At 34.2% G+C, this 27,549-nt stretch overlaps 2 protein-coding genes across 2 annotated transcripts in view; one reads left to right on the plus strand and one right to left on the minus strand.

The window, feature by feature from the left end:
- Nucleotides 1-4,600: 4,600 nt before the first annotated feature.
- LOC136802785 (kinesin-like protein klp-20) lies at nt 4,601-26,260 on the minus strand. The gene is made up of 17 exons (XM_067059549.1): nt 26,169-26,260; nt 22,683-22,774; nt 22,459-22,507; nt 21,581-21,677; nt 20,883-20,937; nt 19,798-19,880; nt 19,386-19,508; nt 19,089-19,193; nt 14,930-15,019; nt 14,654-14,750; nt 13,760-13,902; nt 13,076-13,135; nt 12,590-12,691; nt 12,060-12,158; nt 11,773-11,877; nt 5,937-6,087; nt 4,601-5,371 (listed from the first exon to the last, which is right to left on the minus strand). The coding sequence occupies exons 1-17, from the start codon at nt 26,216-26,218 to the stop codon at nt 5,310-5,312; spliced, it is 1,563 nt and encodes a 520-aa protein (XP_066915650.1). The 5' UTR covers nt 26,219-26,260; the 3' UTR covers nt 4,601-5,309.
- A 213-nt stretch (nt 26,261-26,473) lies between these two features.
- The window catches only part of LOC136802786 (otoferlin-like), a 42,215-nt gene continuing 41,139 nt past the window's right edge, over nt 26,474-27,549 (plus strand). The window contains exon 1 of the mRNA XM_067059550.1: nt 26,474-26,724. Within this exon, the coding sequence (XP_066915651.1) occupies nt 26,646-26,724 (79 nt within the window). The 5' untranslated portion in view covers nt 26,474-26,645. The remainder of the gene's footprint in view (nt 26,725-27,549) is intronic.

Genomic DNA, 27,549 nt, shown 5'->3' on the forward strand with positions numbered 1-27,549 from the left:
AGTATCTTAAATTCATATCGCAATATTTATACCTCTTTTTGCATTTTTGAATAATTTTTGTACTTTCAAAGCTAATTCTAATTAATTTACTATTGCTGATTTGAATCAAATTGTATATACAGATTATTGACCTCAAAACTTTGTGTATTTTAATATTATTGTCCACTATTGTAAAAAAATAAATATGGTAGTTGACTCGCAGATCATAGTGTCTACAGATCCATCAACAGCGTCAATACGAGTCAAGAACGGAGATTAAAATTTAAAAAAATCCACTAGTAGTCGTGAACAATTTTCAAAAAATCGATAATTTTATCCCTTTGATTATTTTTTTTTCCGAAAAAAGTGTTGTTTCTCAAATTCATATTGATTAACGATAAAAGTAAAGTCAAAGGTTAATATTGTTTAGTAGTTGATCAAAACTATTTAAGTTATTTTCAAGAATTAGTATCTTAAATTCATATCGCAATATTTATACCTCTTTTTGCATTTTTGAATAATTTTTGTACTTTCAAAGCTAATTCTAATTAATTTACTATTGCTGATTTGAATCAAATTGTATATACAGATTATTGACCTCAAAACTTTGTGTATTTTAATATTATTGTCCACTATTGTAAAAAAATAAATATGGTAGTTGACTCGCAGATCATAGTGTCTACAGATCCATCAACAGCGTCAATACGAGTCAAGAACGGAGATTAAAATTTAAAAAAATCCACTAGTAGTCGTGAACAATTTTCAAAAAATCGATAATTTTATCCCTTTGATTATTTTTTTTCCGAAAAAAAGTGTTGTTTCTCAAATTCATATTGATTAACGATAAAAGTAAAGTCAAAGGTTATATTGTTTAGTAGTTGATCAAAACTATTTAGTTATTTTCAAGAATTAGTATCTTAAATTCATATCGCAATATTTATACCTCTTTTTGCATTTTTGAATAATTTTTGTACTTTCAAAGCTAATTCTAATTAATTTACTATTGCTGATTTGAATCAAATTGTATATACAGATTATTGACCTCAAAACTTTGTGTATTTTAATATTATTGTCCACTATTGTAAAAAAATAAATATGGTAGTTGACTCGCAGATCATAGTGTCTACAGATCCATCAACAGCGTCAATACGAGTCAAGAACGGAGATTAAAATTTAAAAAAATCCACTAGTAGTCGTGAACAATTTTCAAAAAATCGATAATTTTATCCCTTTGATTATTTTTTTTTCCGAAAAAAGTGTTGTTTCTCAAATTCATATTGATTAACGATAAAAGTAAAGTCAAAGGTTAATATTGTTTAGTAGTTGATCAAAACTATTTAAGTTATTTTCAAGAATTAGTATCTTAAATTCATATCGCAATATTTATACCTCTTTTTGCATTTTTGAATAATTTTTGTACTTTCAAAGCTAATTCTAATTAATTTACTATTGCTGATTTGAAGTAAATTGTATATACAGATTGTTGACCTCAAAACTTTGTGTATTTTAATCGGGATTTTAATATTGTTGTCCACTATTGTAAAAATATAATATGGTAGTCAATTGCAAGCTAAATTTTAAAATCCCCTTCGCTCCGTCTTATGAACGAAAGGTTTGAGACCTTTCCAGAGCAGATTCCGTTCTTATTCGAAGAGCGGTGGACATGGTTGACTGGGATAAGTGTTTTGAGGGTACTGATATGGATGATATGAATATCACTTCAAACTTTGTGCCTAATAAAGTCATAACCATCAGAAATAAGGATGCAGATGGATGACAGCTGAGATAAAGAGAGCGCTACTTGTAAAATCCAAAGTTTATGAGCGATATGTAAAAAAATGGGAGGAAGAAAGAAGACCTTAAAAATATTCAAGATTCTTATTTTCGCTTAGCAAATATCCTTAATGACCCAAACTTGGGTTCGAAGAAATACTGGTCTATTCTAAATCAATTTCCTCATAGGAGGAAGTCGCCAAGGACTCCACCTGTTCGAGATTCCAGCAATAATCTTATTGCTGATGCTCCAACGAAAACAATTATAATTAATCAATTCTTTGCTAATCAGTGCTCTCTCATAAACACTGATAGTGTTTTGCCGCAACAAAACAATGTAGGTAACTAACCTTAAAATAAACAAGATACCTCTCGATCAAGCCAAAATCTTAGCCTTCATTCACGCACTATTTTTGGAAAGATCTTTGAAAAATGCATCTTTGACTCCGTCTACTAGTCTGACAGAAATAAAATTGACCTTGAAAAAAATTCCGCATAAACTTTCTTGGTATCTTTGGAAGCGGAATTTAACATACTCAGTCAGAGCCTCACGTAGTCTGATTCGCAGACCTACTGCTTAATAGTGTATGGATTTGTTTCCCGCTACGGTGGCTCTTATGGTGGCCGACTCGTGCTATTTGGCGAGTTGCTAAGTTTTATGGGAACTCGAATGCGAGTAAAAGATAAACAAAAGAAATCAGAGTGAAGACATTCCAGTGTCAGACGGCTTCCATTTTGCCACAGGCACGCCTTTTCGAATGTTTCTTTTATTTTCGAATGATTTTTTTCTATTTTCGAATGTTTTTTTTATTTTTGAATGTTTTGATATTAGAGCTTTGAGTCAACGAATTTGAATTTCTCAAAAACTTTGAAAGAAAATTTCACTATAACTATTTGTTTCTAAAGAGAAACCTCTTCAGGTTAGTTAAATAAGACATATTGGGTTTTATGAATAAAACTGATTCCAACATTCTTCCCGTCCCTGTCAAAGTTTAACAAAACAAAGAATAATAGATTCTGCTGCTGCACTTTTTCAAACAACTTTAAGTACAGTAGACACAAAGTAAAAGGGAAGAAGGCTCTCTGGAAAGAGATAAAGCAACAAAATCATATTACTATTGGATACTTACAACAACAATCTTTCCCTATCATAATAAGCTTCTAAAATAACCACATACCTGTCAAGACCTGTTACTGTATCTATTCTACATTCGTTTAAAACGAACAAAATGTCCACCAAAATAAATCAAAATTCCACATTATAGCTTGATAACAAATGTTCTAGACGGTAATTTTTTTCTTGGTACACATATTATATACTCTAAAACTTGTAATTGTATTAACAAAACTTCTTTCGCCTTAAACAAACTACCCCAAATCAAAAACAAGTACTCGAGCTTGACGAAAACCACTTCCCGCTTCGACGGCCATCTTGAATTTGAACAGCAAAAGCTATGCTACTTCGTAACAGGTAGAGTACCTTTGCAAATTAATCATCATAAGCACTCGCCAGCAAAAATAGCCCTCTCGCCGAATTTCGGCGAGAAGCGGCATTTTGTTGGAAAGAAGATATACCGAGTATTAAGCAGCCTCTATAAGAAACTTTTTTTGCTAGAGGATGAGCAGAAGCCTAAGCCTCACGTTGAGGCCCTTGGGGAAAATATTGGTCAAATAAAACATTAAGGACCCATCTTCGCTATAAAATGCCTTGGAAAATGCTATCCTCGCAATGGTAGGTGCCTTTTAAAACACTTAATGTATACCCCTGTCTCAAAAATCGGGGGGGGGGGGGGGGGGATTTCCCAACAAACATTTCTGAAAACCACAATTAATTAAACAGTGTTATCCATAATATAAAATGGTTCAAGTGCAAGGCGAAAGCCCATGGTGATAGAGCTGACTTTCAAAAACTTTGAATAGCTTTGATAGTGTAGCTGATGACCAGTACAGTGCTCAAAAACGTATCTATTTTAGGGCAAAGAAGTACACTTCAGGCTTGATTTTACCAAAAGTTTCAACAAGGGCCTCATCATGAGGCTCTGAGTATGATAATCTACATAAAATTCCGCTTCCAACGGTACGAAGCAAGTTTACGCGGAATCTTTTTCTACGTTTACCCCTGTTTTATTGTATTTCGGCCAGACTATACACCTATTTCGAAAACAACAATCTTTTCACAAATTCCCAGTCTGGTTTCCGCAAGGGTGACTCATGTGTGTCACAGCTGTTGTCTATAACACATGACATCCTGAATGGTTTTGATGTTGATCCACCCTTAGATACTCGTGGAATATTCCTTGATATTTCCAAAGCTTATTTTGGCGAATGAACGATTTTTTTAATTTTGGTGGGAACTAAATTTAGCAAATTTCGAGTTCGCTTGTCAATTTCGCCAAAATAAGTTCCCTCAAGGTAATAATGAAATAGTTTGCAAGGTTTTTTAACTTAGTATGTTATCAAATCTTTCTGTACAAAAAATTATAAATTACTTCCCAATACATACAGGTTTGCAAATCAAGTGCACGCTTATGAAAATCACTTTTTAAAACAATCAAAGTTACCTGTTAGTGTTAGTAAACTTGTTTAAAATACAGTACGTCCACCAAAATTCTGTTATCTGTTTTAAATTTTAAAAGTGGCCTTCAATAGAAAAATAATTTTTTCATAAATTTTATATCACTAGACAGGAAAATTTTCCCCATCGTTCAAGTTTACAAAAGAATTACGTAAAATCATTCCGTCAAACTTCAAATCTTTTAAAATATAACTTTTTAACTGCTTGATGACTTAATAAAAAGCGAGTCAAAAACCGGTTTGACAATTTCATGATTTTTAAATTATTTAAGTTTTTACATACATTTTTATACCATTGCAATTTCGTAAAATATCCATCATGTAAAAGAATTATTCTCACCACATTCATTCACCCGAACATCTGGGAGTGTCTTTTTCATTTTTCAAAACATTGTGATCTTTCGGGCCTTGGCATTAGTTACTCACAAAAACGAGGCTAAAACTATGGAGCAGCCTGGAGACTTCAAAAGTGATTTTTTCTGAAAACTATATGGCATTAGAGTGACCTGACTATTATTTTGATGGACGTACTGTACTGTAGTAAATTTCAAGGTACCGTGTAGGGACTTTCGTTAGAAAATATAAATTAAAGGCAGTGTAGAGCACAGTGCAGAACATAGTACGGTGTTAAGAACCCTTGATCCCGATAAGGTCATGACATAGGTATAGAGGTTTTCCAGGCCAAAGTGACGTTATTAAGGAAAATGCACCATTACGGAAGCAAACGTTCGAATTTGTAAAGGCGACTTACGTACACTAACTTTATAGTCAACTTGAAAAACCTTTTTAACAGTGAATAGAGCAAAAAATTGGATAACGTATCACTAGATACAATATTAATAAATAATAATTTACATTTAAGCAATATAGTGCAAGTCTCTCAAGCGGATTTATCTCACGAAGGAACTTAATAATTTCAGACTTTGATGTATTTTTACTAAAATCATGCGAGTGCCTTTGAACTAGATAATAAAAATACTTATTTAATCAGGCGATGTAGGACGTCCACTTGCCATTGATAATTTGTCTTTCATCTCTGCGAGCTCTAATTATAGTAAAGATTAGAAAGTCGATTATTGTTAGAAGTTTATACAGACATGGTATAAAAAAGCCGCGGCTGGAATGATAACATCTGAATTTTCAAAATTTATCTTTCAAACTGACAGGAAAGTTGTTATCTTGAATATAGTTCTTATAATCTCAATTTTGGCAAAAAAACTATTTTTTCCTCAAAATACCCCCTAAAGTATGTCCAAAATTAGTTCAAGTTGGAAAATAAGAGAAAAATTTCAAAAACTACAATAATAATCTTGATGTTCTTATAAAGCTCGGAGACAGATAGAACAGCAATTAACTGAAAAGACAATACGGTACATATTCCAATCGCAGCTTTCTCGTACTATGGCCTAATTAAACAGTATTTTATACCAATGAATGACCCAAAATTTAAACGGGCAATTATTATATAATAATCCCATCAATTTAAAGAATTTGGCACTGAGTAGGCAGCCTCTCTGCTACACGAATATTAAAAATATATATACCGAGGGAGGTATAAGGTTTCGAAGGTTTTCTTTTTGTTCAAGAATTCTACCTTCAAGAATGCATACCTTGCTTTAAGTTTTGGTTTTCATCAGAGAGCTCTTGATTTCTCGAAGACAAATAAACAGCGTCTTGAATGGAATCTTCGAGAAGTGACCGATACCTTTGTTCAAGCGCTGCTTTCTGCTCCTCGAAAGCTTCACGATAGTGCCGGAACGTCTATGAAAAAAAATGTTTTATCGTTTTCTATTCGGAACGCAAGCAATTGTGTCCCTGGTAATCCGACTTCGTAAATCGGTTACAAACCATGGGATAATCCCTTACGGAAATCGAATGTTGTCTTCCGTAAGGGCGGAAGTTATGCTAGCCCGGGTGCCACTTATTGCTTTTTGATAGACTGGATGGTGCTGATAAGTAGCCCGGCGTAATTTGGCAGGCTTCATATTTTGGCTTTGCTTGAGGTGGTAGCAAATTTTTTTTTTTTTTTTTTTTAATTATTGCAAACAAAAACACGTGTACACTACGAACATATTACAAAACATTACTTAAACATAAAATATAGTCCCTCCCCCCGCTAGGAACTAACGTTATATCGCCAGAGGTACTAGACTATGTAAAAAATAAATAAATAACTAAACAAGTGATACTTTGATGGACCTACCTGGATTATGCATTTAACACGTTTATAATTGATATCTACGTGACGTGACCATTAAACAATCATTCAGAACACAAATAGTGACGATCTATTAAAATTAGTCGTTTGTTTCTTATAAAAAACGTTTAGAAACCAAAATTTCATGCTCTTGAAATGTTCTTTCATATTCAAGACTTCGTGAGCAAAAAAACATCTCCAAAAAATTGAGTAATTTGGCTAAGAACATTGATGTATGTTTATTAATAGTGATTCTTATTGATAAAGATGCTTTTTTTGAGCTGAAAAATTCATTTTTTACAAAAGTCTGCTTGAGCCATCTACTTTCATACAAAAAATCAGAAAAAAACAATTGTCCAATATTTCACTATGTAAGTCCAAAAAACCCTTTTATGGCCGTTTTTTTAGCTGAAATATACCCCAAAATCTTTTTCTCCAAAAATCGGGCTCCGTCACATTTGAGGGTTTATAATTATGCATCTTTATGCAAGAAGTCGTAGAAAATGAAAGAGCCAATCAATCTAATACCTAAGTAATTGATAATGTGCTTATAAAAAAATATCGAATTTGGCCAGTTTTTCTATAAAAACATGCCAAACAACCAAAATTTCATGTCTAAACACTCGTGAGAAAAGAAAAACATCTATCTCATAAAAAAATTGAGTAATTTGACTAAGAACATTGATGGATGCTTATTAATAGTGATTCTTATAGATAAACATGCGTTTTTTGAGCCAACAATTTTTTTTTGCAAAAATCTGCTTAAGCCATCTTTTACCTATGATGGTACCCTACTTTTATGCAGAAAATTAGAAAAAATTAATGATCCAATTTTTCACAAAGTCCAAAAAACCTGTTTTTTAGCCGTTTTTTGGCCCAAAATTGCCCAAAACATTTTTTTTCGAAAATAGGGTTCTGTCACATTCAAGGGTTTATAGTTATGCATCTTTGTGTAAAAAATCATAAAGAATGAAAGAGCCAATCTCGAGAAAAGCCAATACCTAAGTAATTGATAATGTGCTTATAAAAAAATATCGAATTTGGCCAGTTTTTCTATAAAAAAACGCCAAGCAACCCAAATTTCCTGTCTAAACACACATATTCTTCATAAGTAAGCCCTCTTGAGCAGAAAAAAAATCTATCTCACAAAAAAAATTGAGTAATTTGACTAAGAACATCGATGTATGCTTATTAATAGTGATTCTTATAGATAAACATTCGTTTTTTGAGCCAACAAAATTTTTTTACAAAAATCTGCTCGAGCCATCTTATACCTATGATGGTACCCTACTTTCGTGCAAAAAATCAGAAAAAATTAATGATCCAATTTTTCACAAAGTCCAAAAAACCCGTTTTTTAGCCGTTTTTTGGCCCAAATCTGCCCAAAAACATTTTTTTTCGAAAATCGGGTTCTGTCACATTCAAGGGTTTATAGTTATGCATCTTTGTGTAAAAAATCATAAAGAATGAAAGAGTCAATCTCGAGAAAAGCCAATACCTAAGTAATTGATAATGTGCTTATAAAAAAATATCGAATTTGGCCAGTTTTTCTATAAAAACACGCCAAGCAACCCAAATTTCCTGTCTAAACACACATATTCTTCATAAGTAAGCCCTCTTGAGCAGAAAAAACATCTATCTCATAAAAAAAATTGAGTAATTTGACTAAGAACATCGATGTATGCTTATTAATAGTGATTCTTATAGATAAACATGCGTTTTTTGAGCCAACAAAATTTTTTTGCAAAAATCTGCTTGAGCCATCTTATACCTATGATGGTACCCTACTTTCGTGCAAAAAATCAGAAAAAATTAATGATCCAATTTTTCACAAAGTCCAAAAAACCCGTTTTTTAGCCGTTTTTTGGCCCAAATTTGCCCCAAAAAATTTTTTTTCGAAAATCGGGCTCCGTCACATTTTGGGTATTGCCATTTTGCATCATTGTGCAAAAAATCAGAAAAAACTAATGAGCCAATCTCGAGAAAAGCTGGTAACTAACGGACGGACGGACAAAGGTTAATTTATAGGACCTCCACCGGGGTAGGTCCAATAAAGAAAAAATCTTGGAGAAGGAAGCTACAATTGTTAGGTAAAAGCCTAAAATAAAGCACCGCTAAACCTTCCTGTTTCGTTAAGAAATTCAACAACAGAACAAAGAATAGATTTATTTAGATTTGAAGTCAAACTTTCATCCCCATATAATAAAAGCCGACAGAAAAAAGGAGGGTTAAGCGGCGGATGAAAAATAATGCCTAGGGTCTGAAGTTTGTCGAACAAAGATTGTCTTGCATGGGAATATATAGAGCAGTGCAGAAGAAAGTGCTGAGTGTTTTCAACAGAGTTAGTTCGGCAACCACAGAAAGGGTCTAAAGTGTCGCGGAAGCCATGTCTAAATTTATGCTCGTTGAGATGGCTGAAACCGACCCGAAGTCGATTAAGAAAGACCACTCCTTGAATGTCAGAAACATCAAAAACATGAGATTGCTTGGGTCTCAAAAATTCATAGATTGCTTTTTTGAAAGTTTTAATTGAAGGTAGATCTCGTATATTACCTCCCAGAACATTCCACTGAGATATGCAGTACGGAAAAAAAGTGTTACGGAAACGCTCAGTTCGTATATTAAGAGGATAAATAGGATTTCTTGTTCTAAGGCCACCTGGTGCTGTAAGTCTTACTGGCAGGTAGTTACGTAAATACGAAGGGGCTAAATTGTTAATAATTCCATAGAAGAATGTCATTCTTCTAGCAAAGCGCCTGTCAGCAAGACTTTCAAGACCAAGTTCTGAATATAGTTTTTCTTGAGACGTTCCACGAAAACAGCCTGTTATAGCTAAACAGGCATTATATTGAATAGATTCAAGCTTCTGCACAAAGGTAGCATTTCCCGGGCGGTCATATACGATATCACCATAATCAAGATGAGGCCTAATGAAAGATTTATAAATGGTTAGTAGAGATCTCCTAGGCACATGCTTGCGAAGTCGGTTAATAAGACCAATTCCTTTATTGGCCTTTTTTATCTTCTCGTCTAGATGGCGATCAAAAGAAAGTTTTGAATCTAAGATTAGACCAAGATGTTTCTGGTACTCACTGGTCGCGATATTAGAATTATTAAAGGAGATTACTGGAGCATTAGGAGGAGTGAGTCTACAGGTAAAATAGACTTCAATGGCTTGCTTAGATGGGTCAGGGTTAAAAGACATCTTCCATTGATGAGCCCAGTCAGTTATCCTGGAGAGATCTCTGTTAAGTACTTCAAGGCTCAAGAGTTGATCAATCACAAGAGAGAATAAAGAGGTATCGTCAGCAAAAATCTTCGGTTTTGACTCAAGGTTTTTTGGAAGATCATTAATATAAATTAAGAAGAACAATGGACCAAGAATCGAGCCTTGAGGTACCCCAGCATTGATTCGCTTCCACTCAGATGTTTTTCCATTTAACACAACTCTCTGATGCCTATCGTTAAGAAAGCTGCGAATTAAGGAAAACAACGGTCCAGTCACCCCATAAGATTTGAGTTTAAAGAGTAAGCCATCGTGCCACACCCGATCGAATGCCTTTGAAATATCTAAAAACACCCCCCTGGTATCTAGAGAAGGATCTTTGTCAAACCCTGTATAAATATCATGCGTTATGGATAACAACTGAGAAATGCAGGAATCCCCCTCCCGAAAACCAGACTGACAAGGAGAAAATAAGTTATTGTTTTCAAAATACCTGTAAAGTGTATCGTAAATACACTTTTCATATATTTTTCCAAACACAGGAAGAAGAGACACTGGTCTGTAGTTTTTGGCTATGCTCCTGTCTCCCTTTTTATAGACAGGAACCACGTTACCTTTCTTCCACTGTGATGGGAAGATGCCAGTGTTGATAGAAAGATTGAATATGCTAAGCAAAGGTTTTACTAGAGACTTACCACAGATTCTGACCATACGAGTAGAAATATTATCCCACCCATGGGCCTTGTTAACATTCAAAGAATTAATAATAGACTCGATTTTTTCTTCTTCAAATACAAGATTATCCAGTCTAGAGTTAGTAAGAAATTGTTCAGGTGGCAAAACACTGCCAGTATCGATAAGTGAGCATTGGTTTGAGAAAAAAGAGTTAAAAATATCGGCCTTCTCAGAAACATCACTTACAAGGACGTTTCTTTCATTTCGAATAGGTGGAATTTTCGGGGTTTTACGTACGTTCAGAAACTGCTTCAGCGTAGACCAGTATTTCTTACTTCCTATGTTTGGATCATTTAAAGAGTTGCCAAGACGAGAAAAATAACTATCCTTGGCAGTCTTGATGGCCAATCTGCACCTGTCAACCATGTCAACAAGTGTCTGACCATCTAAAGGATTTCCCCATTTTCTCCAACGACGATATATCTTAGCCTTATCCAAAAGCATCTGCTTAATCTCAGGAGTCATCCATAACGCATCTTTGTCTCTGATGGTGATAGTTTTATTTGGAACAAAATTAGAAATAATATTAAGTATATATTCAGAGAGTAGGGCAACACGATCTTCTACGTTGAGTCCCAGAAAGGAGGTTTCCCAATCAATGGCATTCAGGGCAAATACATGCCACTAGATCCAGTCCCTTTTTGGAGAAAAACAAACAGAAAACCATGTACAATAGACCAATTTCTTTCAAATTTTGGAGGTATTTTCATGTTTTTTTTTTAAGTTTCATAAACTTCGATGGATTTTAGCATATATTTTATTGTTACATTGTTTTCTTATAATTTTTGAAAACGAAAGTGAAAAAATTCAAGATGGCGATATCCTCTAGTCTACTTCACTGGACTCAGCGCCATCAAAATCATCAAAAAGCAAAGTTCAGTCAAAAGTAGACTCTAGTCTTATAGTTATGCAAACAAACTAAAAACACGTTTATTAATTTTGAGCAAGGAAATATAATTTATTAATTGCAAACATGACGGAATAAAAGTAAATCTTATATCCACCAAGATGTAATTTTAAAGACGCGTTCTTAGCCAATCAGAAAAAGGCATTTTTAAGAAGCAAAGAACAAAAATCTGAAAATACAGTCTGCGAAACCTGTGCAACGAGCGCGATTTGAAAGATTGTGAATTTCTATCGATTTCATTATTGGATTTAAAGCAAGGAGATTATCGAAAAGATGTAGTTGTACCTGAAAATGTCGTCGAAAAGATATAGTTGTACCTGAAAATGTCGTCGAAAAGATATAGTTGTACCTGAAAATGTTGTCGAAAAGATGTAGTTGTACCTGGAAATGTTGTAACTGTTGTATTTCCATTTCTTCTTTTTGTCTTTTGTAAAGCTCGTTCAAATCTTTCACAACTTGTTTCTTCTCATTCTCAAGTGAGCGAAGCTGAAAAATTATTGGATATTATCAGTTTAGATTTTGCGAAAACTAAAATATTTCAAAACTTCTTTTTGGCATTAAAAGAAGAAAGTCCAACTTAAATTTTAGGCTATCAAACATTAAGATTGGTTCAGCCCTTCAAAAGTTCTAAAGAAAATACCAGAATAGACTTGCTATTAAAATTGTACCTTAATAGCCATTGCAGACTTTTCAGCTTTCAAGTCCAATAGTTCCATTTCTACTTTGACAAGGTCATCATTCGAGAGTGTTTTACCAGACTTCCGTGCCTAAAAGAAATACGAAATTGAAACATTATTCCTCTTATACGAAAGTGTCATGAAGCCCCAGGACCTGTACGTTATCTTCGAATTGTTCTGGTTTTGATAATTGTAATTTTAAGCCAATAAAATTGATAAAGCTTTCTTTCAATAAAAGTATGTGACTTAAAACTTTTTAAAACTTGTAAATTTGAGCAAGTGCAGAAGCACGAAACCTTAAGTGTCATGTACTTTTATTGAAAGAAAACCAATTCAATTTTACATGTCTCTGGTATCTTGTGTTTATCATCGAGCACTATTCAGTATGACGTATGACTTTATGGCAATGATTGCAAGCCAATATCCAAATTTCAAGAACAAGAGTCAAGTTTCATCCTAAAGCAAGGTTTTCTATTTGGGATAAAGGCAAATTCCGTTAAAAAATTATTCCATCAAATTACCTTGATTTCATTTTTCTCTTGTTCAGTTTCAATTTTAATGCGATCAATTTCATCAGCTAACGTCTGTTGATTTTCCTTCTCCATTTTGTCACGTTGCTCAGCCTTAAACACAAAGAAATTGAACTTTTAACTAGAGTAAGCTTTCTTAATTTTTTTTTTGAAATCTCTATAGACTGTAATAGGTGATTGCATACTTTAATCGGATTCAATTTCGCGAGATCAAATCTCGAAATTTTCTGGATTTAATTTCGCGAGTCAGAATTTTGAAAAATTTTGTAGTGAATTTAATTTCGCGAGTCAGGAATCTCACGCGTTTTTGCGATTTTTAATTTTGCGTAAATGGCAAAAATTCGCAAAGTCACGAAATTTAATCTCGTGAAAGTTAATTCTTTTTAAGTATATCATAATGCCTCAGCTACATCCATAAATTTTAATAAAAATGAAAAATATAAATCATCATCATCATCGGACCGAAATTTTACAGACCTCCAACTTGAATCGTAATTCCATGTTTCCTTTCAGAGCTGAAGTTTGCGTCTTTGCTTCCTGTAAAACAGAGAAATAAAATCATTGAGAAAAATTAAGAAATTTGTGATCAATGAATTCTAGTTCAGAAAAAACATTAGGTTTCGTCAACATTCATCAACCTGAAAGGTATCCAAAAAATACTTTTAAAGCTATTTTGTAGAAACTTTCGTGACTAAGGGTGGACTTGCCCAAGTTTCTTTCTTAACATACATTAAAGGAAGAAATTTTGGCGGGAATTTAAATTTGGCAGATGGCCGAAAAATTTTTTTCAGAGGGAATTTAATTTGGCGGTTAACTTTAAAAATTAAATTTGACTGGAGTTTAATTTGGCGGACGAAAGACATTTTTGTCCAAAAAACGCCAATAAAAAAGGAAAAACCTGTTTAAAGCCTGAAATAGCACACATTTGGGGGAATAAATAAACAAATTAAATTTGGCGGGAACTTAATTTGGCGGACTTTGACCAAATGTAGTCAAACAGTCAATAAGAAAACATCAAATTTCAATTTCAACAGCTTACAGGACTGATCGCAAGAGTGGAGACACTGAAAAGAAAACTAAATTACGCTATCTCGAAAACAAGAGAAGTATCTTCCTAGAGATGAGGCCTAGCCTTTCCACATTCCTTCGAAGACACCATACCTCTTTTTCGTTCTTCTGTTTTTCTTGAACATCTTTCAAACTTAGTTTCAGTTTTTTCAATGCGTCGTTTTCTTGTTTCAATTTTTCTTTCATTTCGTGGATTTGTGCCACTTTTTGTTTGCCTTCTTCTTCGTTGCTTTTACCTGTAGAAAATATATAAAATAATTTTTTCTACGGCGTACAAAACTCCAGAATAAAGAGATCTTTGAGGTTTGTAAAGGTTGTGTATTTAAACCTATATACCCGGGCCATAAGTAAGTGGTGATAACAATCGAATTGTAAATCCATTATGCAAAATCGAATGTTTCTTCAATTCAACCCGAATCATGTAGTTTAGCCGAACCCGAAAAAACATAATACATTTTTGAATACTTTAAGGGCAGAAACTTTCGCAAGACCGAAAAGTCGCGAAATTTCGCGGATTTAAGTTTCGCGATTTATACTTTTTGTAGAAAATTTACGGAAGAAATTTTCGCGGTTTTTTGTGAATGTTCAATTTAAGTAGCAATAACTTTCGCGAGTGGCTAGGGAAGTGAATGAAAAATTATTTCAAATCTCATTTTTTTCTTCAATCGAAAGAGTGATATGCTAATTAATGAAAAATAAACTATTTGCACTTCTTCCTCCCATTCCGAATTCTGGTCAGTGCGATAATATCGATAATATCGACTCTCCTCGGCTTTTAAAACTTGGAAAAAACTTTCGCGATTTTTAGGAAAATTTCATTTTTCGCGAAATTAACTTTCGCGAATTTCTTGTTTAATTTCTTACCTGGCAGAAACTTTCGCGAAAAAATGCCAAAAACGCGAAAAACGCGAAAGTTTCTGCCCTTAAAGTAGGTTTAGGTTGACCACAGGTTATCGACTATTCAGAGTAAAGAAAATTATGTCAAACCTGCTTCAGTGAGTTTTGTGTATTCCATAATTTTCTGTTGTAAAGCTTCTTTCAAATCGTCAACAACTTTTCGTTTATCTTTGTAATCCAGCATTAACTAAAAAAAAAAAAATCAATCAATCGTTTAACCCTTTTTTTTGAACAGCTGTTTTTTTTTATCTGACTTCACATCAATCACAAGTTTTGGGTCTTCACCAAGCGGAACTTGCGACGCAAAAAGCGACTCAACAAAAATGCTTGTAAGTAACAGAGGCAAGTAGATCTTAAACAGTTTACCCTTTCTTTGTCTTTTTGCAAGTTTGCCATCTTGGATTGCATTTTCTTTCCGTCTTTTTTCATTGAGTCCAATACCCAATCTAAAATACCCTGAAAAGAGACGAACAAATGATTTGAAAAGGAGAGGAGAATCAAACCGAACCATCAGACTGTCAAACAAACAATTCTTAAATTCTTGGTATTATATTATTGCCCCCGCAGGAGCGTAGCGACGAGGAGGCACTCATAGTTTCACGCATAGATATTGGACTGGAATCTCGAAATTTTGTTGCGCGTGTTTGTTTGTTTTGTCGCCCAAGCATCCCCGTAGTTAGTCTCTTCCGTAAATGTTCGGATTTTTTCCGGGACGGTAGTATACATATTTTCATATTACGTTATATGCTATTACCATTATGACATATTACAATTTTAGTTTTGATTTAGCTTTGAAAAGCTGAAGCGAGTGTTATAAATGCAAATCATAACAGTGTATGATATAACACGAATTACAATATTACTTGTGCAAATCAAAACAAACAAAATGGCAGACTGGTTATGATGATGATGATGAGCTGATTCATTGACTGGAAAAAGTGTTTTGTATGTCTAATTTTGTTTCTTGTCTTTGAAACTGAATACTAACTACTGTAATTTAGTCGGAAGTTCACTTCAGCAATGATTTCAATTCTTTTTCCGGAATCTTTAAAGAAATTTGCTCAAGTTTTCAAATGTATATACATTTGATATTTTTGTTCAAACTCTAATTTATCTTTGTCTTTTATTTTATTAATAACAACCTTTATTGTTTATAGAGCTTCTCAAGCTTTAAATACCATCATATGGTCGTAACTCGAGAAAGTCCTTCTTAACTTAGTAAAACAAGATACGGGCAAAGTACAAAAAAGTTGAAAATATGCATATGTAAAGTTGAATCCAAAAGTGGTTGAATGAATGTTGAATGTCAATCAATGTAAACAAACTTTTTCTTTTTGTCTTCAAAATAGATTTACCTCACTTATAGTTTTTTCACTGTTTTTTTCAGTGTGGTAAATCTTTTTCAAAAACCTGCAAAAAGTTTGTTTACATTCGTTTAACTTTATATGCGCACATTCAACTTTTTCATGCAGTTGTGATAGCCTAAATAACTTACGCTCCAATGGTTTGGTGAAATAGCTCCAATTCTGGCTTTCCAAGTTAGGATGGACCTTCCCGAAGGAATTTAACGCTGGTTCCAGGGGGGGGGGGGGGGGCGGTCAGGCAAATTGACCGACGGGTATGTGCGGCGGTTAAGGGTATGTTTTTCAAAATATCACTGTAAGGGTGAAGATTTCAGCAAATCTGGGAAAAATTGCAAATTTTTGCTCGAAAATGTTGATTTTTTTTGCTCTAAAAGAGTTTAAAATTTGAAAAAATGCACTGTAAGGGTATGAATTTCACCGGTTTTTTTCTGCACTGCAAGGGTGCGATTCTAAAAGCCAATTTTTTCGCCGCACATACCGTCAGTTGGTAAACCCACTGCCCCCCCCCCCCCGGCGCTGGTTAGACTAGGTACACAGACAGTCATACAGAAACACCATAAAGTGAAAGTATATATAGCTATAAACTCAAAAAGTCTAGCTTCCTGAAGGCACGTCTCTTCATTGTCTACGCTGCTTGGAGAAAAGATTGCATCATGAAAAAGTACTGTGCACTTGAAAAAAAATTTAGGTGCATTTCAAATTTTCTCGACTGTACGTCTGAATGGACCACAATGGCATTCCTTTATTTTTCTTTTGACCAATAAAATAGAAGATTTTGTTTGAGAAGTGCAATCACAGTGTACGCAAGTGGAGGCCGGGCCTTAACTAGGATTGGTTTCTATTTCACCCTTAAGATGGCGCAGAACTTTTTGATATTGTTTATTAGGCAAAGTTGCAATAGAGAATTGTTGAAATATAGCAGCCAATGAAAAAAACAAGCTATTTCTGATTGGTTACCTTGTTGATTTATTCACCACTATATATTTTGCCTACAATCTAAGATGTCTGCGGCATTATCAGAAAAGGTCTATTTAGTGACAGTGGCGTAGCCAGGATTTTCAAGGGGTGTCGCAAATTTCAATTTTCAAATGGGCGGTTAGAGGGCGGTTGTTAATTTCATTAGGGCGGTGTTAAAATATAACGCCCAAATACTTCCAAACAACCGGGGGACGTTATGGGCTGCAGATCCCAATACCTGTGAACCCCAAACACAGGCCACGTTGCACGTGGTTAACCGAAAAGTCAACAAGAGGACAAATTCGTTTCTTGAGTGATAATTTTGTGATTTGACATAAAAGTATTTTGTATGATTTTTACAAAGCTCATCATGAAAATAACCTTCAACAAAATAAATAAAAATTACTTTAGACTAGCAGGCTAAAATACCGTACACAAAACAATGTAATCAATCCCCCCCAAAAAAAACATTTTCTTGAGTCTTGATCTCGTATAGCTGTCACTGAAAATAAGCACCGACAATTTTATGCTCTTCGAAAACGAAAGATGTCATTGTCTGTAAAATCGAGCATAAAGTCTCAAATTCATAAAACAACAAGAAACCACAACCAGTCAAAAACCAAGAACTGTCTATCATCTATCCATTACAGTATAATACAATATCATGTCATGCAATCCAATCAGAATACAGAACTACAGCATAGGATCTGTACAAGTACCCTCTCTTATATATTGCCACATACGATAGTCAATGTTCAATCACAAATCTTTACTTTATTATTTGCCATTCTGGAAACAAGCAACTTTTGCTGTCTTTACGAAGAATAATAGCATTCTTTTTTCTTCATCAGTTCAATTCTTCCCAAAAACAAGAGAAGCACTATCAGGTCAGGATCAGGTCTTGAAAAGTTTTTCTGATACAGTATTCCAAATATATCTCTCGGCTCTCTCATGGTAATAGTCTCACATCACAATATAATCGAAGAAAGATCTTGCATTCAATGAGTCCCATCCTCTTCTACTCGTTTTCTGATAAAATAATTATAATTTACGGTCACCAACGAGACCTCTTTTGTTTTGCTAACAATTTAACAAAGAGGATAACAATAAATATTAAAGTCGGTAGCCGTGTCATTGTTTTTGTGCAGACGATGAAGGCCAAAGTGAAGAAAAATTTCTTATTTTACAGTCCCGGAGCTGTCTTCATTTCTACCGAGCTCTACTAAGCTAAGGAATCGCAATACTGAATTTTGATTCGGTGCCGTAAATTTATTAAAATCTAAATATCTCCACCAATTTAAAACATCGCCGCCAATTGAAATTCGCCCATTGAAGGCGACGTGATTTTCTAAAAAAAGCTGCACGTCGCGCGTGTCCGTACGAGCGCTAGTTGCCGCGCGTCGTCCTCTTACCAGCGCTTTTTATTTCTTGTCTTTCAAAAACTTTTGTTTGTCAAAAAAGGGTGTCGCTGAGTCTTCAGGAGCGACACCCTAGTGACGCCACTGAGTGAATAATAATCACGATATATATTGTTGTAAGAAAAAAACTAGGAGAAAAAAACAAACAGGAGATGTGAAAACCTGTACGTTAATGATACCATAATTTTTGAAATATATTTTTGAGAAGCTTTTCCAGCTTTTCCTTAAATTTTATTAAATTATCAAGCTGCGAATTCTTCAAGTATTTTGTTAATGGAATATAATTTTTTTTCAAGCAAATGCCTCAATCAATCAATCAATCAACCAATCAATCAATAATTAAATCAATCAATTATTCCTGATTATTTTTAATGTTTTAATCTTTAAAGCATTAAAGCTTTATAAGTGCATGGCATGATCTTTATGTGGGGGCATTTAGTGAAAGCTATGACTAGTATTGTATTTATTTTCTTGTCTTTATTCGCGAAGGTTTATGCTATTGAAAATGAATTTTTCGTCAGATTCGCGAAAGTAAATGTCGTAAATTTCGCGATTTTTCGACCTCGCAAAAGTTTTTCTCGCGAAAGTTTGTACGCATTGACCCTTTCCGTGCCCATGTCAAGTATATTTGACATGGACTATATAAGTGGGCGAAGCCGAGCTTCTAACTCCTTCTAGATCCGGAAATATAAGCCTTCCAATTTTGAACTAGCGGTTTTCTTTAAAAACTTAGAAAAAAAGACCGTGTCACTTAAACAATTAAGTAATATGTAATCACAAACTAACCTTGCTAGAAAGATGATGTTTTCGTTCTTCTAAAAACATGTCAGATATTCTTTGCTTCTCATCCCAAGTCTGCATTTTTGCTAATTGTAGATCGCGTAGTAACTCCTATATAAAATGAACGAATTCAGAATAAAAGGAGTGAGTGTGACTTTTAAAAACCTTAACATAAAGTAGAAAGCTGAAAAACATATCGACGGAACCTAAAGTACACAAGAAAATATTCCTTGGTCAAAAATCTGTTGATAAACCAAATAAAGCTTTCATAAATGGGTCATTCAAACCAATTTCCTTGCCTACCTCCATTCTTGTGACGTCATCTGTGTCCGGCATATCAATCATATTGTTGCTTTTCTCGGACAGACGTTCGCGGAGACGACCAATCTCATCACGAAGTTCCTTCACGACACCTGAGCTATCATTCTGAAAAAAAAAACAAGAAACGGTATCAAAAGTTTATCTGACGGGTAATGAAATTTTTATTTACAATCGAAAGTAGTTGATGATAGAAGGGATCTTGTCAACCTCTAATATTCCCCACGCCAAATGAAACCGTCGATGACGTTTACCCTGGGATTAAGGATCAAATGGGAACTGTGTCAAATATATCATTGTTTTACTCTGGTTATCCCTTTCATACAAAACTGAAGTAAGTCGAAAAGGATCGCATGATGAGTTAACTACTTAGTAAAAAAGATGAAAAATTCAATACCTCGTTGCGTTTGACCAAACTTTTGATATTTTTGACGGCGCTTGAAAATTTCAACGATGAAAACGTCTCTGAGTAATCAGTATCTGAACATAAATTTGAAAATCAAAATGACATTTCTCTTAAACATAAAAAAACTTCGTTCGAAGGGGTTAGGTGAAAAGGCAGGATTGTCTTCTTCTAACTCTTGCAAATGTTTTTAGCTTAGGGGGTCTTTTTTTCTTTATCATTGTTAGTAGCAATATTACCATGTACAATTTCTTAGATCTTTTTATTAGTGCAAATAATGCCATAAAAAAATCATTTTAAACCAAAAACCAAATTTTCTTGGTCCATATCTCAATCTATACCCAGAAAAGTACTTAATCAAATGATATTTACAACTAGGATGTTAGTTAACACCTCTGGAAAATTTGGCCAAAATTCCTTGCCCGGTGGGAAAAACACCCTACAATTTCAACCCCTCTGTAAAGTTGGCTTTGATTTCATTCTAATTCGAAATTTAATGTGAAAAAATTGCACTTTAAACCACCTCCACTGGATATTTTAAACCTGAAACAATAGAATTTCTATTACCATTGGGATTTCGATAGAATTGTTTATCCCTGCAGTTCCATCGGGGCTGTGAGACAGGGAGTGTTAGTTACTACAGGGTTAATAACTGTAAAGGGGTGATGATGTCAAAAGAAACAGCTTCACCACATAGAGAAAGTGTCTAGTTCGTCTAGTTCGCATCTATTTTTTTCATTTTCAAAACAAAAAGGTTAAAACGCAAGCGTATTTATAAACTGTTAGTCGTTATTATAGGTAATACACAAAGAGGAATGAATACTTAGAGGGGTGGTACAGTCAGTTTTGGTTGGGGTTGTTGATGGTGAAATTTGTCTTTCTTTTTAATGTTGCGAAGTAGGCACTTTCTCCCCCTCTTACTGCAACATAGGCATCATAGTAACTGCTTCATTTCCCTTGTTCGGTTTAAAACACTCGTTTTTATTTATACCTGCAGGTGAGGTATGGGTGATCGGGGCTGTGAGACAGGGGGTGTCACTTACTACAGGGTTAATAACTGTTGCGAAAAAACTCGTTACCTGCAGGTGAAATATGGGTGATCATAGTCAAATAGCTGTTTCCGCCAAACGCATCCTGTCAACATGAAATAAACGTGACCACTATGGATTTAAAAAACTTTCAAACAGGCCATAAGAAAACATTTTGTCTGAGAAAAATTTGTGCCAATTTTGATGTAATACTAGGTGGACCAAAGAAAGTATTGAAGTTTAACACCAAAATTTAACTTAAGTTTTACTCTTTAGGATAAAAAAAAAAGGATCGCCAAAATGTTCATCCCAATTCTTACAGTACCTACAGTAGACAAATCTTGAACCTTTTTAAGTCTTTTGGCGTACACGATTAATATTTTATTTAGTATTTTTCCTACATGATTCTTTGTGCTACTAAATACATATATACTATAGGTTCCAAAAAGACAGGGGGGGGTTGGAAATTTTTCTAAATTTTAATAAACGGGGGGGCTAATTGCCAGGGGGGTTAGAAATTGTACTTCTGAAAACCCAAAAATAAGGGAAAAATAGACTAAAATCAGGCTATTTAGAGCAAAATAAGGGGCCTTCTCTTTGACAGCTGAAAATATTTTTAAAAATTAATGAACGGGGGGTCCTAATAAGGTCTGGGGGGGGGGAGAGGAAAATTTTCAAAAAATAAACAAGCGGAGGGGGGAGGGCGCCGTTTATTTGGAACCTAAGAGTAACGTTTCATTTGTGCTTACTTGTAACAATTTGGTTAATCTGCAATCACGATACGACACTGAGCTTGTCTTGGTTCCTTGATTCAACGAAGCTACCACCTGCATCAAGTGGTTCAAACTGGACAACAAAGAAAATTTCAAAGGGGTAATTTTCGGATAAATGTAAATCGGATTCTTTTAGGGAAAAAGTGTTTTGGCATTACATAATAAATCTGGATAAAGATACTAACCGGTATCAAGGGCTGAAGAAATCTCGTGAAAAGTCTTTTGGTAAGAAAAGTATAATAGAGTTCGTGCTAATGGTTGTTAGAGCATCTAACTCTGCATAATAGCATTTTCACTGCCATTATTTTTATTGAGCGGAAAACCCTTCAAAAATAACTTAATGGCGAAAAAAGGTCAACAATAGCCATCCAAACTATTCTTTGCAGAAAAGACACGTAAATTACGGTTTGTTAGGGATCTGTGTATGTAGCTTCTATATTCAGCATGGAATTACTGTTATTTATCTAAGTCAAAGCAATTGTATCTTTCGTTTTTCAAATGAGAGCACTCTTGCGCACCTGTGCTTCGATGATTAAGACTGACATACGGCAAGACTTTTCAATGAAGGAACATCGCCCGTGGACGCTCAGGTTGGTACAGGCTAGTTCAACTGTGGCTTTGGTTATATATTTTCCTCAATCTCTTGTTTTACATTTTTTAAGCTATCTTTGAATATATCGGATAGGGTCCTTTGTGTATTTGTGTTAAAAATAATTAGTTTGGCATACTTGATATATACAGACCACTAAGTGAAACAATTAAGAACATATCCGCCAAATCATAAAACAGTCTAATAAATGATTTATTTTGCAATGTATGTTCACAATACAAGATATAATGTACATTTTTAATACCTTTTAGATTTGAATGAAGATTCTTCCGATTTACTCGTGTGATCAGATGCTGAAAGGTTGTAGAAAACCAAGATAAAAACACTCAAAGCATTACAAAAAGAATTTCAAGTTGAAAAGAGTATCTTCCTAATTTCTACAACACTAAAAATAAAGGTGTTTTGCTAAGCTAAGCCACGAAGCAAATTCTTGCTTGCTTTACGAAAAAAACAAACATTTAGAGGTACCTGCTAAATCAAAAAATGAAATTGTTGAGCGAATGCCTTTCAAAGTTCCTTTGTTGACTTGTTCAACAGTTATTGTGAACATGAGCGATACTCTAAAATGAAATAGAAAATGTTTAGAAAGACTTGTGTAAATCCATTCGTGGGTGATTCCCAAGTCTGCTAAAAAAACTGAAAGATATATTTCTGTTATGGAACGAAGCTATATCAACTATATGAATGAATTTCTATTAATCAAACTGTGGCACCATAAGAACTTCTTAACTATTAATGTTAACCATTTAACTATTCTACAAAGATAATACTATCACCAACTTTTTCTGGCTGAAATTCTTCCTTTCTTGAATAGTCTATTCTGAAATGAAAGAATAAAATGATTATAATCATACAGAAGTAGGAGGAAATACTTAATGCTTGTGAAGTGATGATTTAGCTACTTGATTTTTAGACGATCCTATCGTCTTCACAATTTTAAGATAAATTTGAAAACAGTGGTTAGCCCGGGGCGGAGTAAGCAGTGGCAGAGGTGTTTACAGGCGTGTTTATGTTTGTTCGTAACTCGACCACGCTCTATTTTCCCCGTAATACGCCGTGATGACTGTAAACTCTGTACATATGTTTTCCCGCGTTTACTATCCCTCAAAAGGGACGAAAGGCATAATCTACTTGATTTTAGATTAGAGTATTAAACCTAGGTAATATGTCTTATTTCAATACCACTTGTGTCCTCTATAAACTGTTTGTTCAAATTGATAATTTTTATATTAGTAGAGGCCACTATGTCTTCCCGTGTGCAGCAGCTTGTGCAAAGGGATTTTATGATTGAATATTGTTCCTTGAATGTAGAAGATCAAAATTTGAGAGGTGGGGCCGGGTGTGACTACTCGTTGCCATGGAAACTGACGTCATTGGTTACTATGGCAACCAAAATAAAAAGTCGTCAAAATTTAAAAATTTTTGTTTCATTCGAAAGAGCATGAAAAACTGATGAAGAAAAAGGTCACAACCTATATCTGAAAATGAATATATTAGGAGATATAAAGGAAATAAGGCAAAATGACGTCATAAAACGATGACGTCATCGAAAAATCAAAATTTGCCAAAATTCGAAATTTTTTAGTTTTTTGAAAAGAAGACCCTCCAGTGAACATAAAATATTATTACGAAAACGTTTGAAGATTCGTTAAAAAAAGTCTATTGGTCAAAATTGACAATTTCATTTTTTGCCTGTCGAAGGTTGGAGCTTGCCCAAGTACATTACAGGCAAAATTTAAAAATATCAATTTTTGCTCCATAGACTTCTTAAAAAGGATTTTCAGAATTTTTCGTAATAATATTTTTTGTTCATTGGAAGGTATCCTTTCCAAAAAAACAAAAATTTTTGAATTTTGGCAAATTTTTATTTTTCGATGACGTCATCGTTTTATGACGTCATTTTGCCTTATTTCCTTTATATCTCCTGATATATTCATTTTCAGATATAGGTTGTGACCTTTTTCTTTATCAGTATTTCATGCTCTTTCGAATGAAACAAAAATTTTTCAATTTTGACGACCTTTTTTTTTGGTTGCCATAGTAACCAATGACGTCAGTTTCCATGGCAACCGGTGGTCACACCCGGCCCCACCTCTCAAATTTTGATCTTCTACATTCAAGGAACAATATTCAATCATAAAATCCCTTTGCACAAGCTGCTGCACACGGGAAGCTTTTTCGCGACATAGTGGCCCCTACTACACAGGTTAGCCTTCTTTGAAATACTTAAGCTATGATGAGGGACTATAAGAATTTTATAGTGAATGTCTCAATCACATTGATATCCAAAAAGTCGAAGATGGAGTGCACATCCCATTGTTAAGCTCAAGCTGTAAATATATAATTTTTTTACTTCCAGGTTATCTAAAAGAAAGCCATATTGGCATTGAATTTCCTTCAAAAGAAATGTTTTCACTAACTTCTAATTGTGCATCAGTGATTACCAAGTTGTGTTAACTCGAACCTCTATAAGTCGAATGTCACCTTAACTCGAACGCTGTGAATTTAAATACAAACTCCCGGGGGGTACTAGGGTTGTGAGCTGACGGGGGGGGGTGCCGCCCGACTTTCGAACTATTGACCCTTACCGAGACTAGAAAGGATAAAACAAAAGGAAAATTTTGGAAATTTTACGAACCTTACCGGGACAAATTTGACCAATTTTGACCAAATTTCCCTCTTTCAGGGGGTAGAAAGTTGAAGTTTTCTTATTCTTCCGACCCTTAGTGGGATTGAAATTTGATTTTCTGATTCTTCCGACCCTTAGTGGTACCCTTAAAAAGGGCGGCACATACCGTACCATCCATTTGCCTAAGTACCCCCCCCCCCCGGGTACAAACTCCGATTTTTAGGCCCCTAATTAAACTCAGCGGCGAGAAAAAAATAAACCATCACCATACCAATCAAATCACGAATAAGTAGAGAAGCGTAGAAAATCCAATCTTATGAAAGACAGACATCTCAAAAACTAACATACAGATTTCGCTTATAACGCTATTCATATCATACTACTAGGCTTTTAGGGGCGGTTCAAAACTAGGCGGCTGTTCCTGTACCACCCCTTAACTTTTGATCTAATGGGTCTTTTGGATGTAATTTGGCACACAAGACCCTTGTCATATAAGGTGACTTTTGACAAAAAAGTTTTTAATGACGTCACTCATCATGCCCAGAGCCAGAGTGAGCAAAAACCGAAAATTTCCTTTGTTCTTTTGAATAGAGCTATTGTATTCTAACAAACGCTTTTAAAAAAGTTCCCTGAGTCTAAAAGACTTATTTTATCCTAAATATTTAATAAATTACGGTTTAAACGATAATGTCATCATGTTCAAGGTGTGAAAACTGTTAAGTGTCAATTTTTTTTTAAAGCTGAATAAAATTTTACTGAAAAATTTAATTTCAAAAGCTCTCTATTAATCATTTCAGGAGCTATTAACAATAGTTTTACCCCCGAACAAAAACAGCCCTAACTCGTACTAGGACGAGTAATAGGGTTAAGCAGGAATCGATTAAAGTAAGGTTAAAGAAAATCAATCGAAATAAATCGAAAATTTATTAAAGAGACTATCTACTGCGTCACGGTACTGTGGCAATCCATTAACGGATTCGTGCTCCTTTTTGATTCTCGTGATAAAATCATAGAGAATAATATAACAGCTTTGAATTTTTTATTTGATGAAAGAATAAAATGTTTGACTTTTGTCTTCACAGTTCGTTTTTCCAAGTTTTTCGCTCGATACATTTTGCGATAATTTCACATTCCACCTTTTTTGTCTTGAACTTATCTCTTCTCTAAAGAAAGATTTGCCAACAAAACCAAAATGGGCCATAACCAGCTGATATTGTAAGTGTATCGATACGAAAGCTAAGTAAGTTGAGCGCTTATAACGAAAAAAAGCAAAACAGAAAACGAAAAAAGCAATCAATCATTCCGTCTTCGATGTTCCTTTTTACCTCGTCTTTTCTGTCTGTTTTAAAAGAGAAACCAACGTAATGGATAACATAACAGTGTAATCATCGTAATCTCTAGGAGGGTATTGTAATTGCCTTGACAACAATAATGTGATGACATCACATAGTGAACAAATTGTTTATGGTCGGTCGATTAGGTCAAACATCTACGGTGTTTTGTTTTGAGAAAGAGCACTCCTTCTCGGCTCGATTTTCTTAATTTTACAGACTCAAACCGTACGTCAAAAAGTCTTTGAGCTAACTTCGGCGCAAAGTCAAAATAGAACGTTTTCGAGTCTGTAAATTTTATGAACAGCATTTTCAAAATGGTAGCCTCGAAAGGGAAAGTGAATGTTTATGTTTTGAAGCCAGCAAAAATGAACAGGCGACTATTCGTGGTCATGAAGGACAAAGGAATTCAAATTTAAAGATTTATTTTTGTAATGATATGTCAAGACAGAAAATCTTTTGGAAAGAAAAATGGCTCTAGATTTACAACTTAAAGTTATCAATAACCTTAAAGGAAAAGCTGATAGGTTCTGCCGTTTGATTTTCAGAGGTTTGTGGAAGTTTCATTTTTTCATTCTGTCTTCTGTTATGTGACTGTGTTAGTGGCTTGTTCCCGCTGTCATCCTTCATTTGAGATAAGAATAAGGTAAGGGGAATAAAAGATCCAGGTCACATATTGTTGAACTCCAAAAACTATTTGATGCGTCAAATAGACCTTTTCGCCTTTCCATCCGCCATCTTCTTGAATTGTATGCAAAAATAGAGGAACGAAAAAGCCGTGGTTGGATTTAGTTGGAAAATATGCAAAACATATGCATTTTACACAAAGACTAAAAAGACAACAAAGCATCTTATAAAGAAATATTATAATCATTAGAACAATAAAAGATGGAATTTCTTAATCCAAAAAGAAATATTTACAGAACAACAAAAGCCTTTTAGAAATTTGTTCTTAAAGACATTGCATATTCTGTTTTCCTGCCATTAAAAAATTCCACCAAGACGGAGTACACACATCAAACTTTCAAAACACGCAAACTGAAAGCAGTGATTAATTATGACGTCACACATTCAGAGGGTTCAGAACAATGTTTTGATTTGATCGTATGGCGGTTCTATTCCCAGGAGAATAATTTACCGTCAGCCGAATAAGGATATTTTTGTACCTTCGCAGGTGATTTTTCAGCTTGAGTTTATGTCTAATGTTAATGTTTTTTGAAGTGCTTGTTCTAAGAGATGAGCGAATTTGATTATTTCTAGTTTTTAAAAGAAGCAAATTAAATCTTTCTTCTACAAGATTACACTTTAATATAATGCCAATTATGCATGTAAGTTTTATATTAATACTTTCTTTTTGCATATGTTTTGCATTCTT

The sequence above is a fragment of the Clytia hemisphaerica genome, unplaced genomic scaffold, assembly GCF_902728285.1.
Source record: "Clytia hemisphaerica strain Z4C2 unplaced genomic scaffold, Clytia hemisphaerica genome assembly, whole genome shotgun sequence".
Taxonomy (NCBI): domain Eukaryota; kingdom Metazoa; phylum Cnidaria; class Hydrozoa; order Leptothecata; family Clytiidae; genus Clytia; species Clytia hemisphaerica.

What these genes read in the sequence shown, in the direction of transcription:
- LOC136802785 (XM_067059549.1), bottom strand. Translation starts at nt 26,218, where the DNA reads ATGTTATCCATTACGTTGGTTTCTCTTTTAAAACAGACAGAAAAGACG. An exon ending in AAACAGACAGAAAAGACGAG is followed by an intron (nt 22,775 to 26,168) that starts GTAAAAAGGAAC and finishes ATTTCATTTTAG; the next exon opens with AGTATCGCTCATGTTCACAA. An exon ending in AATTACGATTCAAGTTGGAG is followed by an intron (nt 12,692 to 13,075) that starts GTCTGTAAAATT and finishes TTTGTGTTTAAG; the next exon opens with GCTGAGCAACGTGACAAAAT.